This window comes from Rhynchophorus ferrugineus, unplaced genomic scaffold (genome assembly GCF_030347505.1).
Source record: "Rhynchophorus ferrugineus isolate W39M unplaced genomic scaffold, kcgeb_rfMv2 rfM1, whole genome shotgun sequence".
In the NCBI taxonomy this organism is placed as follows: domain Eukaryota; kingdom Metazoa; phylum Arthropoda; class Insecta; order Coleoptera; family Curculionidae; genus Rhynchophorus; species Rhynchophorus ferrugineus.
The window spans coordinates 34,027,073-34,045,519 of record NW_027472580.1 but is presented as its reverse complement, the minus strand read 5'-3'; the positions used below and the strand labels follow the sequence as shown (position 1 = coordinate 34,045,519).

The 18,447-nt window shown below is 32.9% G+C and overlaps 1 protein-coding gene across 1 annotated transcript in view; it reads left to right on the top strand.

Annotated features, from left to right (window-relative positions):
- Positions 1-1,273: 1,273 nt before the first annotated feature.
- Positions 1,274-18,447, top strand: part of Root (ciliary rootlet coiled-coil, rootletin) — a 56,778-nt gene continuing 39,604 nt past the window's right edge. The window contains exon 1 of the mRNA XM_076419432.1: positions 1,274-1,486. Coding sequence (XP_076275547.1) covers positions 1,289-1,486 — 198 coding nt within the window. The 5' untranslated portion in view covers positions 1,274-1,288. The remainder of the gene's footprint in view (positions 1,487-18,447) is intronic.

Here is an 18,447-nt window from a genome sequence, read left to right as displayed (position 1 = left end):
CCATGCGCATCCCAAAATACAAACGCCATAACATTGTCAGCTGACTGTTGCGTTTCCCACACTATGGAGCGGGTTCATCGTGTGCAATCCACTTGGATGACTGTCGATTGGACTTCGGAGTGAAATGAGGCAGCCATGTTTCATCCATTGTCACATATCGACGCAAAAACCCTGGTTTATTACGCTTGATCATCTTCAAACACTGCTTCGAATCATCAACTCGTCGTTGTTTTTGCTCAAAAGTGAGCTCGCGCGGCACCCACTTTGCACAGAGCTTTCTCATACCTAAATATTCGTGAATGATGTGATGTACACGTTCAGTTGATGTGAGAGTGTCTGCTGTTTATTCAGTTTCAATTTGTGGTCATTCAAAATCATTTTGTGGATTTTTAAAATTTTTTCGTCGGTAACAACCTCTTTTGGGCGTCCACTGCGTTCACCGTCGCTGCTCATTTCACTACGTCTAAATTTAGCATACCAATCCTTGATGGTTGATTTTCCTGGGGCAGTGTCTGAAAACTAGACATCAAGCCAAATTTTTGCTTCAACTGTATTTTTTCTCTTCAAGAAGCAATATTTTATCAACCCTCGAAATTCCTTTTTATCAATTTTTTTCACAATAACAAAAGTTGCTTCACTCAAAATACTATAATTCACAAACTAATGATCCGACAGCTGTCAAATTTATACACGCATTTTTTGAGGGTTAGGGCTAACTAAAAAACAAATGGATTTAATTTTAGTAGCGCCACCTATGTGTCAGGCCTGGGACATTTCATTTGATCTGTTAAATTACATATTCTAATTGCGGTTTTAAGCCAGTATTATAAAATAATTGACAACTAACAGCAATATCGATTTTTGTGACAGTGAAACTATTGATAACAGTCAAAACAAAACTGTTGTTTTTACCTTTTTTTCAATTATTCTATATTTTAGAAATTAGTGAAAAACTGTTCTCGAGTTTTAGCGGGTCTAAGGAACAGCAATTAATTTTTGTATATATAGAAGAAGCGTATATACATTAAATTTGATTTAGTGGTGAACGTGTAAATTAACTAAAAGCAAAACGCAGAACTAAATGTTTTGTTTATTTTGAGTCATAAACAATCGGGGAAAGAGGTAAACAGTATTATTAGAAAGGTCATCGGGCGACCCCGGTATTAAAGTAAAGCAAACAAACGATAGTTCGTTCCGCATAACCGTAAAAGAATGAGAGATGAGAAACGGGGTTGTTTGTTTATTCGGAGGCCGTAAATAACATCCCCTGCCCCCCAATTGAACACCGATGAACGTGCATAAATCATCCCCCATCGACGCCGAAGAGCTCGTGTTGCGCCTCCTACCGGCGGGGTCGCGACGTCCCGTGTACCTGTACGAACCGACGCTGCCGACGCTCATTCCGCCGCGGAGCGAAGCTCGTCACGACGCCGAACCAGTTGTACCGCCGCCGCGTCCGCCTCCGCCCGCCTCTGTGATGATCCGAGTAAGTTCAATCACATCCATACAGTACTATAGAGTGTTAACTTAATACAGAATATCAAGGAATTGTTTTGTGTAGTCTTACCAGAGAAAGCGCTGAGATCGCCATTTCGTTGTATTTGATTGGTTAGTTTAAATTACTCTTACAGGCATCTGTGAAGAAGATATTTTATCGTGTAAATATTTCATTGGTTCTGGATGTTATTCAGTATCACTTGATATACAAATAGATCTACTTGTATATCACGTGACTAATACCTGCCGTAATATTTTACCCAATGAAATTTAGAAAAAATCCAAGTATAATTCATGATAACATTTATTAAAGCAATATTATATAGATATATAAACTATAAAATATAAATCTATTTAAGATATAACGAATATAAATAAAATATCACACGCTTTTGGAACTGAGCAACCAAAAGCTGTTTGTAAGGTAAATTGTGTGAGGCTGAATCCATGTCAGCAGCCGGTTTTCTAGAATTTCTTCTAGCTTTCGAAATATTTAATAAATTTGTTATTTTACTATTTTCACTTATTAAGTTAATTAAGTCATTTATTAAGTTAAAAAGTATAAAACAGAAATGAACAAAGATTAAAATTAGTCTTTTATACTTCTTGGGATCTGTTTGACGCATTAGGGTCCAACAGTAATCGCTTTCATGCCTTCGGTCCAAGATCTTCGGTATCGCCTTTCGATTTTTGCTATATCTTGGTATAGCCGCTTTCCTTGCTCATCGCTCGTGTCGCTCAAGTTTTCAAAAAAGTACAATAATAAAATTGAAATACTTTGAAACAATCCCCGTGCTGCTGCTTCATCAGACGATAGATATTAGTTTTCGAATATCATGTCCATTATTCTTTTCTTCCATAACGGAATATATTTCATTGCTCGTCTGTGATGAAGACGAAGTCCTTAAGTCAATTTTTGTACTTTTACCTGGATAAATTGGCAATGGATCACAGTTCGTGTGTAATAGTGGAACTGGCTTCTACACGGATGATACGTCAGGGTATTTTGTGTGAATTTATACCGACGAAATTCATCGAGCAAATCATCAACATAATTTTTCTGTTCTCGTCATAATGTTGGCACAGACAATGAAAGGTATACATTTTCACCAAGTGACCACTTGTAACTTCATTCTGTACGCGTTACAAAACAATTTCAGTATCCATAGCTTGTCGGGGTTTACTACAGCAAAACCAAAGTACTGTAAATACACATCTTTGAGTGCATTTTTCATGATTTTTTTACGTTTACCGAGCATATAACATCCAGAAACGTAACAAAAATACTTTGAATTGACTTCTGCAACGTTGTTTCTGCATTTTCCGAACCACAGCACAAGTACAAATTCCAAATGATGTTTAATGCAACCTCATAAGCTAACAGCTATTATAAGTGCGCAGTGCGCTAACTCGAAATCTAGAACCAATCTTGACACATAGTTTGAAGATTCGGGTCATCAAATAACGTTAAGAATCGTTTTCATCTGCTTGGGTCCAAAAATTGACCTCAATTTGTGTAATAATATATAAAATGATAGCAAAGCAAATGTAATCAAACGTTTTATAATGCCTTTACCTTTTTTTCATATTTCTTTAATCATATGAATTCAAATAAGATATATTAAAGTTCCTATATTTTATTCCCTTATGGTAAAAACAGACTTTAAGTTTGGACCTGTTTATCTTATTTACATGTTTAAGACAAAAATGTATTGACGCAAGTTATAATTATTTTTTAAATTTAATGCTGAAAATTATGGATTGCAGATTTAAAACAAAAAATGTATGATCGTTAAAATGTATGATATCTCAAAATTACTGTTGTGCTTTTATCAATTAAATGAAAGAAACACCTTAAAGATCTATTAACATTATAATAAAACTAAAATGAGATACTATCCTGTCTATAAAGTCAGTCTCAACTGGGTTTATGAGAACAAAAAAAGCATTCGGTTTCTTTTTTTAAACATACTTGTTGGAGAACAAATATTTCTGTCTTGATCTGTGTGTCTCTGTGGTAGGTAGTCTCAAGCCAAAATATTGATTCAGTATCTCAACCAAAGTGGATTTATTTGCAAATCAACGTCCTCAAAATAATAAAGTTTTTAATTGAAGGCACTTTACAAACATCTTGTGAAAGAGCAATACAATTTGGCACTATATTGAATGACTGCACTAAAACTATGTAGTGTATTAACATTTAACTTCAATGTAATTTTACTATCATTCCATTTAGACACATTTGAGTTTAAACTGTGCAAAAAACCATTGTAAAAAAATGTGTGTTAAAAATATTTTCGCGATTTTTGTTGTTGTTTTGTGTGTTATGTAAAAAACAATATATATGAACACAAATGCTCTATATAAATAATTCTATACATGCCAGGTAAAACAATGCTAAGTACACTAAACTTATAATAATAATAACTAATAATAACAAATTTGGCCTTGTGACTTGATCGATTAAAATTTTGAAATAGAATTTAATTTTTTCCAAAGAAAAGTTTAAACATTAATGTTATCTAGTAATAGTGATAATAATTAAATCACAATACTCAGAAAAATGTTAAACGTATTCGTTACGTTCGATAGAAACTAAATTAACCAACCAAATGCCTTTGTGGTGATAATTCAAACAAATTAAAAAAATTATTTCAGTGCCTGCAATGGTAGGACCATCCAAAACAGTTTTCCGGCTTCGCTTATTTAAGTTAATGCTATATATGTTGTTACTCTATAATAACATTTACTAAGTTTATCCACTAATTATAACAGCATTAAATAATTTTAAAGTCGCATCTATTTTTATTTTGTTGATAAATTTTGCGATGAGTATTGCGTAAATAGTTGTTTGCAATCGAGAAAGCACTTAAGCAAAACTATTAGTTTGTCGTCTCCCGGGGTCATATTTATGATAGATTACATAATAATAATTAACCGCAGGATGTTGAAAATGGTATTTTTAAAAGTTTGTAATCGATGATTATGTTGTTATGTCGGTGAGTGTCGATGGAATCTAGACTAAACTGGACAGTCGGCTTCTCGTTTGGTCATTCATCATCCCTCAGTATAAATATCGTCATCATTAACACATTTCGTCAGCATGATTAAAACTAATGCGGTTCGATGTGATTTTTTGGTCTAATGACATCGTCATAAAATCCTTGCTTTTCAATTTATGTGATTAGCATAGACGCCATAACTTAAACTTAGACTAACTACATTTTTGTTTATCAGGTGTTTGCTCTTTTATTCCTCTTTGATCAAGTTCAGGGTCACTTCCTAATTGTAGAAGTATACATAACACTGAGAATAAACAAAAACCGCTTATAATATAATTTATCTGATAATTTGAGCTATCCCATTTTCGCGTAATATAGTTCAAGTGGTTATGATTATTGGTATTATTTACTATATCAGGTGATGCATGTATTTTGATCAGCGATATCTATTGTGAATATACAGTGAGTATTAATGTAAACAAATTTTAAACAATCTAACCTTACTATTAAGTTCTAAATAACAATTATCAATTAAATTTATTATATACGGACGCTAATCATGGTACGTTCAAAATTGCATTCTCGGCATATATTACTTTTAATATCTTATTAGAAATAATCTACCACCGAAATCCATCAAGCGATTTTAGAAATTGATGATGAGGGTCCGTCATATCCCAATCGTCGGTTCTGCTCTCGATTTATTCGATTTATTGGACGAACATCCAGCTCAAACTCTCAAAAAAATTTCAGATCGGTGTTTTCAAACGTATCGTACGGTTTCGAAAGGCCGAAAAAGTTCGAAAATGGATCGATGATTGGATCTCTGCAAAATTAACACTTTCAAAATGGTATCGCAATTTTAAGAAAAATAATTTTTAAAGAAATTTTTTAAATAATAATATCAAAATATATTAAAACATATTGTATCAATTTTTCTTAATTAATAATACCTAATTAATTTAATTAATAAAAAAAATAATGAATACATTCTCTAAAAAAATTGAATTATTATTCAAATTTTAGTTATTATTTAATTATTACATTGTTACTAGTCGTTTCCGACTAACCTACAATTTGTCTTTATGATAACGTAAATCTAGGTAAATAACTAGGAGGACCCATCGGCCCTATCTCAGTCTCTGGTGAAATAATGTTTATACATGTCATACCTCACTACACAATACTACACAAGATCAGATGGTTTGATTCTTTTAAGTCTGTGTCCTGTTCTGGTGGTATCCAAAAGTTGCAATACTTCAATATTCTCATGAGAATTGAGTCTTTCCGCATGCCCCTATTCTCTTGATTTCTTGACTGACTGTGGGTATTTGAAGGTCTCGATGTTGGTAGGCTCTTGCTCTGAAAACTTTGTATTTTGTTTATAGTACTCTTTGCAGAACATCCCCATAATTGAACTCCGTATGTCCATATAGGTTTCAGTATTTGCTTATATAATAGCAATTTATTATGTAGTGATAATTGTGATATTCTTCCAATTAGCCAATACATTGTCCTATATTTCAATTCCAGTTCTTTTCTTTTCTCCTTTATATGTTCCTTCCAACGAAGTTATGCATCAAGATTCATTCCGAGATATTTAGCGTTGTTGCTATATAATGATAGTATTATTTAATGTTATTGGTGCTTGTACGGTCTGATTGTAGGTGAACTGCACATGGACAGATTTACTTTCGTTAATTTTTATTTTTCAAGCTTGTGTCCAATTATTTATATTGTCACTTGCCTGTTGTAATTTTCGTGAGGCTTCTTCAGTATTGTCTCCGCCAGCTATAATCGCAGTATCATCAACAAATGTAACCATCGTAATATTCTGTATTTGTGGTATATCATAAGTGTAGAGTAGATAAAGCATTGGCCCCAGTACACCTCTTTGTGGTACACCTACTTTAACTTCTTTTATTGTAGAGTAAGCTTCTTCTTGTTTAACTCTAAATATTCTGGCTGTTGTATACGATTTTAGTAGTTCGGAGTGTTGTTTTGGTAACATTTGTTGTATTTTATGAACAAGGCCTTCATGTTAAACTTTATCGAAGACTTGTACTACATCTAAGAATATAGCTGAGCATACTTTTTTACTTTCGTAGGCTTTTTCAATAAGATCTGTTATTCTGTGGAGGGTACTTTTAATAAAAATAAGATTTACCTATAACATACAAAATGTTTATTATTTATTATTACGTCTATTTTTCGACACACTAAGTAAAATTAAGCATATCCTCCAGAATCGGCTTCAATGATTTTTTTTTATTAATTACACCTTACACTAGGTATGCTTAGTATAATCTTAATTTACGAATGAATTTATTACTACCGTTCTATTGTACTTGCATTAATACACATGCGAGTTGAGTACGGAGTTAATACATCAGTATGTATTTCCGAAATTAAAATAAAACTAAACTACTTAAGCTAAAGTTTAGCATATATTTCTGATTTCCTGTGTGTCGTGAAGTAGGTGTATCGCTTCCACGTTGCTGTGATATAGCAACCTTATTTAATGTCTTACGATTTATTGTTAATTTGTAATGATTGTGTTAAGATAGGTGTTGTGATTGATTGTTAAGTGTTGATGATTTAATCGTTACATAACAAGTTCTTCGTTGGTTACGTAACGATAAGCATTGGTAATTATTCATAGAATTTTGTTTTGGCTGCGTTGGATTGCTTGGTTTGATGTTTTAGAGCAACTCCACATTTGCACCCCCAAAGTCCAAATTGGCTTTATGGTTGAGTGATAGCTGCAAATTATTTTTATGCTTTTCATAAACCGAAAACGGGTGTCTCGAAGATTTGAATAATTTGATTACTCATTAATGATAATCATAAGATGAATATGGTTTAGGGTAAATGATGTGGCTCGGTGAATGGAGGTAAAACGAAATGAAACAGTGGTGTTTACATTATGTGACCGTTATTTATTGGCTATATAAAAAAATTTGAAAAATACAAATCATAAAACGGATGGCAGCGGAGTTACCTGTTGACGAGGCTTGGGCAGTCGATGGTGGTACGCCTAAACCAAACGATAGTCGAACACTGAATGACTCGAAATACTCTTCAATAACATCCCAGATAAACGTCTCGGGGTTGCTAGCTATTTGTTATCGGGTTCTAGTTGTCGCTGCTGGCACCCCGCCCGTGTTCAACATCTGGGATTATATTTCTGGGTATTTTGTAGACCGTTATTCCACGATGTAAAATTCGACATGCCTCAAGGTCGCTATAATGGTATTTATTAAAATTTTCGTTAAAAATTTAATTTCAGTGATGGGCTTGTGAGATGATGCGCCATAGTGATGCAAAATCCAAAGGTTTACTTTCCTCAAATTTGTTTTTGCCATGAATTTTTTTTCAGTCCCAATTTGTTCAGCTTCAGTTGAAAACATTGATGGCCAACCAGAGCAAGGCAAATCTTGCATCAATCAAGTTTCTTTGTTAGATGTTTTCATCCACTGTAAAAATCGCAAGACACATTTCAGATCAATAAAACCATGCATTACAAACAAACTAAACTAAACCCCAGAGTATAATTATAACAATTTAGCAAGAAAACATTTTGACTATCATTTTCAAGTGAGTCCGGGTCCTTTTTGATAGAATTTATATCTTGTCCAATCCAACAATCATTTTATAACGTATAATATTAATATATAGTTAAATTATGTTAAAAGCACCTAACGATTTCAATTTAAATGAAGAAATCAGAAAAGAATAAGTAAAGGAAAAGTAAAATGGTTGGTGAAGAATTATCATATATTAAGGTAAGTCAACGAAAAACTTACAAATGCCTGTACAAAATGTGTACAAAAACAGTCATTCGACACATTTATCACGTACACAATATACCGAAAACATTGTTATCTCACCGAAAAATCAGAATTTAATCTAAGATTACCAATAAAAACAAACATTTTTCGCTGGCGTGCCATCGCTATCTCGATTTTCGCCGTCCCAGTTTGTGTTGATGTTTGTTCTCGTTTTTTTCATCCGAAAATCGACTATGTGTGGATTTTTACCGAATCCCGAGCTTCGTAAATATTTATGTTTACGTGAAAACATGGTCACATGGAGCTTCCAACCCTGGACTTTAGCCGTCTAGCCGGGAGTGATTCCTAGTATCTCGACGAGAAGATTGTTTTCGTGACAAAACGAGACGAAATCGTAAGAATCGAGGACAATTCTAGTGTCTTGATATTACACTTGTTTTAAATTCCAGTTTTATGAGAATTCCTGTCGGTTATTTACAAAACAGAATGCAAACTCGTGTCCGGCGTTGCCAGTTTTATAGTTTTTATATAAGGCACGATGACAGTTCTAGTATATTTTTGCTAATTTAAAAAGAAATACAAATAATGACAAGATATAATAAGAATAAAAGACGAGCACAATTTTACGGTGTTAATATTAATGTTCTAGATTCCGATTTTATAAAAAAAATATTTCAATTGTTTGCCAAATAGAGTAAATGCAAAGTGTTAATCGGTGTCGCCAGATTTATTATTTTAACTCGAAAAATATTATATAGAATTTTAATTTAAAATATTTTTACTGGTTTTATAACAATTATCGAAAGTATAAATAATCAACACATTACTATCGAATACGTAATAATATATTATTATACGAATAGATAATAATATATTACTAAATAGAATTGATAGATTAATTTTTTGTTAAATCGTAAGTACATAGAATGTAAATAGATTATGGCATATATTTAGTTGAATTTGCTTGATGCAACAGTTCATAATGGCATTTTCAGTCAATTCGTGTGGCAGCTATATTCTTCAACTCAACATGTTCATCAGCTTCTAAGTTATCTAAAAGTTCTTTGAAAGTTTGAGCAATTGAAAAAAAATTATTTTGTGTAGATAACTATCAAAGCCATCGAATTTAACAGTTAGGTTAGGTTGTTTAACAGTTTTTTACAATGATATTTCGCATACTTACCAATACATATGCTTTCGAAACTATAAAAAATATAGGACAATAGGCATTGTGTAAAGTCCTCTCGGATTACTGTCGATTGGACTTCGGAGTGAAAGGATGAAGCCATGTTTCATCCATTGTTACATATCGACGGAAAAACTCGGGTTTATTATGCTTGATCATCTTCAAACACTTCTCCGAATCATCAATTCGTCGTTGTTTTTGGTAAAAAAGTGAGCTCGTGCGGCACCCATTTTGCACCACAGGGCTTTCTCATACCCAAATATACGTGAATGATATGACGTACACGTTCAGTTGATATCTTTAGAGTGTCCTCTATTTCAGTCAATTTCAATTTACGGTCATTCAAAATCATTTTGTGGATTTTTTAAAATGTTTTCTTCGATAACAACCTCTTTTGAGCGCCCACTGCTTTCACCGTCTTCAGTGCTCATTTCATCAGGTTTAAACTTAGCATACCAATACTTGATGGTTGATTTTCCTAGGGATGTGTCCAGAAACTCGACATCAAGCCAAGTTTTTGCTTCAACTGTATTTTAACTGTATTATTTTCGAATTCGAGAAATTCCTTTTTATCCATTTTTTTCACAACAGAAAAGTTGCTTCACTCAAAATGCTATAATTCACAAAGCAATGATCCGACAGCTGTCAGTTTTATACACGCATCTTTTGAGGGTTAGGGCTAACTAAAAAACATATGGATTTAATTCTACTAGCGCTATCTATGTGCCAGGCCGGGGACTTTTCAATTAACATGTTAACGTTTTGCTAGTTTAGCTGCTAGTTTTACTTTATTTGATTTCAGTGACAACATTTGGGTTCACATATTGTCTATATGTAAATATTGTTTGAATTGCTTGAAATTTTTGCTTGCCATCACACACACATACCAGGTTGTAAAAACTTGATAAAATCACATTGTTCAAGCAAATATGTATCAATGATGGGATTTGATTAGCACTTATTGAAAGTTTGAATTTAATTAATATTGTTCTTTGTATTTTAAAAATATGGTCGTTCAGTTGTGAACATCAGTGAATGTTCAGCGTATTCATTTACAAGCTCATTTGCTATATACTGACTTTATGCACTCTTGTACGACTAAACCCATGCCATTGTATTAAATATAATTTTCTATATTATTTGGTTGGTTAACTAAGAAAGAACAAAATTATCAAGTACTCTTATACACAATAAATAAAATAAATGAGGCCTAACCTCAAATCTTATTAACATTACTATTTACATCGATATTACGTTAATTACATTTTAAACATAATTAAAAGCACTTAAAATAGGCAATAGTTACATTATGTTAGTCTTATTTTTTTGAATAAATTACCGACGTTTAAACTATACCGACTGGTTCGCGCCTTGCAAGATATAACCAAGTTTTTCTGCCTTGGAACGAAAATACACAATTTGTTTTTTTTTTGGAGTTTTTATCGATGTATAATTATATTAAGGATCCCCATACCATCGATTCAGTTTAGACTGTCTAATTATAATACAACACTATTGAAATAAAACACAAACAAGGCCTGCACCCATACAAGCCGTCCAGAGAAGACAAAACAACTACGTCACTACGTTTTAGCGCGCATTTAAAATTATGTTATTTCAAACGTCAATTTTACCTTCAAATACATTTTTTTTGCAGAAATATCTTTTATTCCGGGTAAAGTCACAATTCACCAAGTAGTTTTTCAAAAATAGTCCTCGAGTCATTGTACATTGCCTTGATATTGTATTTAGTTTTGATTCAAATTTCACGACAATTTCTCAAAACAAATGGAAATTCTCATATAGCCTTACGGATTTTACACTTTTCTTTGAAATTTATTATAGAAAATTATTTTCATGGCCATGTAAGCTTCAACAATTCCACACGTATGTTTGCTGTCATAGTAATACTGCTTCTATTATAAAAAACAACAGGCAACATAAATGTATCTACACACTATACCTTTGATATTATTTTATAAATATAAATTTAAACATATTTTTCATTTATATTACTCTACTTGGCAGTTCATTTCGTATATCGCACTTACCGAAACTATGCCATATTGCTCAGTGTTTTCATATAATTTAACATAAATATACTTTTATTTCTTAACAATCTATAAAATTAGTGTTACTAAATGTTACCATTTTACCTATAATTCATACTTTCCACGCGTATATCAGTATTGTCCCCTGCTAATTTTCTCTGTTAAGTAATAAACTAATCCAAGAGTGTAAACACAAAATCCAAGAGTGTAAACACAAAATTAACAAAAATATCACCTAACCACTACTCTCATAAGCAACAACGTGTGGACCTAGGTACTGAAATATGGATGCAGAAAAAATTTCGATATTTTCTGAAAAAAATATCGATATTTTTGGCCGATATATTGATATTATTTTAGCAGATATTTTTCGTTATTTTAAAAGTATAAGTTTATTTATTAAAATTAGTACTTAATTTTAAAGGTTTGGTGTTTTAAAGTTTAGGCTAATATTTCACTAATTTTTATTTTTTCTTAAAAGTATCGATATTTTTTTATACTTGTTGCAGAAAATATATCAATATTATTTTTCCTCCGATATATAGAAATATAGATATTTTTTTCGGTGACCAACACTCCTACACTGAAATGATAGGCAGGGATACAAGAAATTTGGAAATATTTGAGAATGCGCAAAAGTATGGAATTGGTGAAGATTACTGTACGTTATTTACCCAAACCATCCAAAAATAAACCACATAAATGAACAAGGAGAAGTGATTTAGAAACAATGGAAAAATCGCATCGAGATCTGGGTCATTATGGTCGGCGACGGTCCAGAACCGCATCTAGCCGCCTACGTACGTGCAACGGGTCTCGCTGAGTGTCCGGTGACGACCTTTAAGCGCCAAGCGATTCCACTAGGACACCAATTAACGAGCACGCATGAACGCGTGCTTGCCTTCGCAACTGATAAAGACCCGGCGGAAATTTTACAGTCCTCGGGGGATTCGTTGCAATCGATCACGGATTGCGGATACGCGGCGATGTTCGTGCCCCCCTTAGGGAGTCCCGGACCGGGGCGAAGCCGTGGGGAGAATGCTCGATTGTGTCACGCGAATGGTCCGTTCTCCTGGCACGTGGTGGCGGTTACGGTGCTACAATTCTTCGCCGATATTTTATTGAGACACGGGCTCGCGTTCTTTTTTGCCCTGCTTTATTTCTAAGACAAGCGGCAATTATTTCCACGTTAGTCATTCCAACTGTCTTTTCTTTATAACTATAGCTTAATTTTGTTATTTTTAACGTTTAAATGGAAATAATGTTTCAGCCTATTTTATGCTATAAAAAACTATTTTATGCTATAAAAAACTAGTTTATGATTTAATATGACTATAAAATAACAAAAAGAAAAGTATAGCTACAGGGAATAGAGAAAATATTATGGATACTATGCAAAATAATACATCTTGTTGCATCTTGACAAAACTCGTATATGAATTGCTTAGTTAATATGCTAACTGTTGTAGATTATATTTCGGCTATACTCTTTGTTCTGTGATGGTTAAAACAAGCGATCGGTGAAATGAGTGATCTCTCTGACTTCGAAAAAGGGCAAATAATTGATGTTCGGTTATTAGGAGCAACTGTGATGAAAACAGCTAAATATGCTAGATGACGGTAACAAAAAATCACAAAAAAATAATAATATACTATAGAGAAATTATTAAATATTATTAAATATAATATTTATTTTAAAATTAAAAGTGGGATTACTAAGATTTTAGCAGAAATAAAAACGCAAAGGTTCAAAAGTCGCCATTTTAAGTCAAAGACCTATCAGAAGTATTACGAAACATTGACGTCGCTTACCGTTTCATAACCATTATTTCCGCTAAATTTGCCCAAAATAGATTCGTCGATAATGACTGTACTCTATGACTGTAATTGTAATAATAATTTTAAAAAGAATACTAGAACTTTTATAGAATTGAAATGAGTGGGTATTCCAGACATACTAACCATGAAATATGTTACAATTATTAAGAACATTAAGTAAAAATATTATCAGTAAAACAGTTGGCAAGAAAATTTATAAATTCAGATAATAACTCTAAAGAGCAGACAATCGTCACTTGGGTACTTTGAGAATAGTACTATTGAAATCTACATTTGTTAAGACAAATCAACTTTATTTTGATTGAAAACCTATTGAAAAATTGTATGATGACAATTTGAAGATACAGATGCAAATGTATTTGACAAGGTCACCATATGAATAAAACAAATGAGGGCTAACCTCAAATGTCATCAACAGTGTTATTTACCTCGATATTACGTTAATTACAGTTTAGACAGAATTAAAGTTACTTAAAATAGTAAATACTTACATTAGAATAATTTTATTGCTATAAATTATATAATTACATTAAGGGCTCTGATACCATCGGCACACGTTGGAATATCTAATTATAACACGAAATTATTAAAATATGTATAAATAAGACCTGTAAACCCCTACAAATCATCCAATGAGAGAAAACAACTACGTCACGCGCAGATTTGGAGCGCTTTATTTCAAACGTCAATCTTTTTTTAAATCGTTTTTTACAGAAATAATAGCATTGTCATGAAGTGGTTTTTTAAAAATAGTCATCTAGCCTGTTGATAACGTTTCACGAGTGATAGTAAAGAGCTTTGGTCTGATGAATCATCATTTACATCGTTTCATACAAATGACCGACTTTATTTATTGAGAACTTTAAAATAAACCTACGATATGGACTTTTTACAGTCAAGCATGGGGAAGGTTTCGTTATGATTTAGGTGGAAATGTTGTGGTATTTAGCAGGTCCTCTCATTCACATCACTCGGCGGAATTATTGCGAATGAATATCTCGACATTGTTAATGATGTTCTTACTATGTCTAGCATATCGCTGCCAAACATTGCCGTATTTCGAGATAATAAATAATCCCGCCAAAAAGGTTCAGTTTTGGTTTAAAGAGCATCAGAATATTATCAAACATCTCATCTGCCCAACACAATCGCCAGACCTCAACGTAATTGAACCGTTATGAGAAGTTTTAGGGTAGAGTGTGAGGAGTAGATTCCCATCTCCAATATCACAATTGTCGGATGTTTTGGTACAAGAATGGGACAAATTCCGTTGAAAACTATTCACTCTACAAATTTATTTCACGAAGAATTCTAAAAGCTGTTCTAAAAGCTCAACAAAATTGTAACTAAATTTGTACTCGGCCCTAAATAACCCAACAGGCTGATGGGCAACTTTTGTTATTGTGAAAAAAATGGATAAAAAGAATTTCGTATGTTTATAAGATATTGCTTTTGAAGGAATTTTTTTCCAATGAAGGAATTTTTTTCCTTCAATACAGTTGAAGCAAACACTTGGCTTGATGCCGAGTTTCCGGGTACTGCCTCAGGAAAATCAACCATCAACGATTGGTATGCTAAGTTTAGACGTGGTGAAATGAGCACCGAAGACGGTGAACGCAGTGGACACCCAAAAGAGGTTGTTACCGACGAAAACATTTAAAAAATTCACAAAATGATTTTGAATGACCGTACATTGAAATAGAATAAAATAACAGACACTCTAAAGATATCAACTGAACGTGTATATCATATTATTCACGAATATTTGGGTATGAGAAAGCTCTGTGCAAAGTGGGTGCCGTGCGAGCTCATTTTTTACCAAAAACAACGACGAGTTGATGATTCGGAGCAGTGTTTGAAGATTATCAAGCGTAATAAACCCGTAAACCCGAGTTTTTGCGTCGGTACGTGACAATGGATGAAACAGGGCTCCATCATTTTACTCCGAAGTCCAATCGACAGTCATCCGAGTAGACTGCTGACCAAGTCGGCTGGCAAGGTTATGGCGTCTGTATTTTGGGACGCGCATGGAATAATTTTCATTGACTACCTTGAAAAAGGAAGGACCATCAACAGCGACTATTACATAGCGTTATTGGACCGTCTGAAAGACGAAGTTGCCGAAAAACGGCCGCATATGAAGAAATAGAAAGTGCTGCTTCACCAAGACAATGCACCGTGTCACAAGTCAGTGAAAACGATGACAAAAATTCATGAATTGGGCTTCGAATTGTTTCCTCATCCACCGTATTTTCCAGATCTGGCCCTCAGCGACTATTTTCTGTTCTCAAATCTCAAAAGAATGCTCGCTGGGAAGAAATTTTCGTCGAATGAAGAGGTGATCGCCGAAACTGAGGTCTATTTTGAAGCAAAGGACAAATCGTACTAAAAAATGGTATCGATAAGTTGGAGGGTCGCTATAATCAGTGTATCCCCCTTGAAGCGAATTATGTTGAATAAAACAATTTGCCAAAAAAATGTATTTTACTATGGTAGGCCGGGGACTTTTCAATTGATCTGTTACATTAATATACAAATAAGTTTAGAGAGTTTGGTCTGTACCTTTAAAGCTTTATTTAGATATTTTTTCTTAATTTCCGTGGGGTGTAGTATAAAATACACGTGCAGTTGTCTTTATATTCTGGGAGACAATAGCAGTATTAGTTTCTTACAATCTCTCCAGTAGATTACAAGATGTATGAGGCACAAAAAACGTTGCACACGACAGATTTGTTCCCTGAATTTTTTTAACGGTTTGATGAAAATGACATGCATATGCATAATAGATTTGGGGAAAATATTTTTAAAATGATCTGAGTTTCATCGATGTTCAAAAAAGGCCAAAAACGCAAATCACTTTGTTTTACCGTAATCTGTTAATTTCTAATAATCTGGATATATTTAATTATAGAACTCCTCAAAATCTACACTCATCAAACGCTGTAGATGTAGCCGAATTAATACTTTAAGAATGGTTTACATCTCTAGTGCTCAATGCATAAATTGCTAGGCATATTTTATGTTGTTATAAATTATTTCATTCAATAATTGTACCAGTAACCAGATGGTGCAATAATATATGTTGAAGTTCCTACAGATATTCAGCATGATCCAATTTGTCATCAATTTATGTCATCAGACTCTACAGTCCTATTTATATCTTCACAATATTATTGTATGCATTATTTTTATAATATATCCACATCTAAACCAGTAACCGCTGCTTCATATGGACATGATGCAATGTTAACATAGAGTTATTAAGTGTTTACAGATGCTAAACATTATTTTTCGTCGATTTCTAAGATAAAGAACGGTCTGGGGATAAAAGAGTTTGAGGAATAAAAAACACCCAAACTACCAAATAACTATAGGAGTTAATAATAATAATTAGGAGTTGATGTGTGTTGTTGTTATCTGGAGTTAACTGTTATATATTTGTTTTAAATGAAAGGAAAAGCGGAAACTGGGAAATTGTTTGACGGACAAAAAAATAACAGTTTTGTAGCTAATTGTGATTTATACTACGACAGTTCCAAGAGCAAAAAATCATGGTTAACCCAGGAGACCCATCTACAGTGACAATAAAGCGGAATATTCAAGACCATATAATCTTGCTGTGTATATAGGAGTGTATATACCAGTAAGGTACCACTTTGTTAACTTAGTTGTTTGTTAAGGTAGTGTATTACGTGCTGCTAAAACACATGACAATTCTCTGCCATTGTAAGAGTTTTCCATGACACACTATTCACACATAAACTGTTCAAACACTGGAATGAGAAGTTTTGCCGAAACCACTCACAGACTCACCAAACATATACTTACGGATTACCACTGTTTCAATGTAGCTTGACTGGGACACGATTTCAAAATGTTGTAGAAGTGAGAAACTCGATTGATGAAACCAATATCGTTCTTGCGGCACTAGAAATATATTATATAGAAATATTTTGGATACAAACTTTTCAAATGTTGAAACTCAATTACAAAAATTATTGTCGTTATGGCCTTGTGTCTTCCTATATACTATTATTTGTTGACATGTAGAATTTTAAAAAGCACGAATCATTGTTTTTCTATTTGAAAAGCACTACTTTGGATTAAAACATGTATATCTCATTTTGAATGAGTCCAGGTAAATGAGCCAGTGCAATTGGATTATTTGCTATATATCATTCATGATAATACGAGGTAACAAAAATACACTTCATTTATCGTCATGAAATAAAAATAGAAATGAATTAATTTGTTGAATATAAAGAAAATAAACATAATAGAGTAAACAATTTGCAGAAGAAATCCCAGAAGGTGTTCGATCTTAACTATACTGTCTATTGATTGCTCCTGACGAATTTTAAATTCTTGTCTATAAACAATCACAAACCTAAATTAAGAAAAAAACACGACATGCTTTGAGTGTAGATCGAATCTAACTAATTAAATTTTATAGGAATTTAAAAAAGTATTTCTTATAAGTAAAGTTCAAAATCAAAACTATACTCCAATACTTTATTACTCTCATTAGCAATAACGAACTAAAATTAATGATAAATAATAACGGTAATCAACCAACGCGAAATCCAAGAGGTTGAGGGTGGGGATTTAGTTAATTTTTAAAAAGATAACACGAAGGTAAACAAGATTCCAAAATATATTAGGACATAATATCAAATACAAACAAATACTCATCGACGACCAAACATCTTAATCTTTTGACTGACATCGAAGCACGTGCTGTGCGTGTCAATTTTTATTGGAATCGTGTTATTTCAATATTAATATGTACTAATTAGTTATGAAATAAACAACCCGGATACAAGATTGAGTAATTGGTGGCGTTAGCAATTTTTTTTTCTCGGGAAAAAATAAATAAAATGTGCCACATAACTAATAAGCTTGTAACTCCTTATCGTTTAGACATAATAATGCAATAATTAAGTGCAAAGTCTCTAGGTCTTTCTTGGAACTCGCTAACGATGGAAAAACGCATAACAGAGACGTCCCGTCAGATTTGTCTTGTCTATTGTGAGAACGAAATGATTTTTAAAAACATTAATAAAATGTTACTGTAAACAATT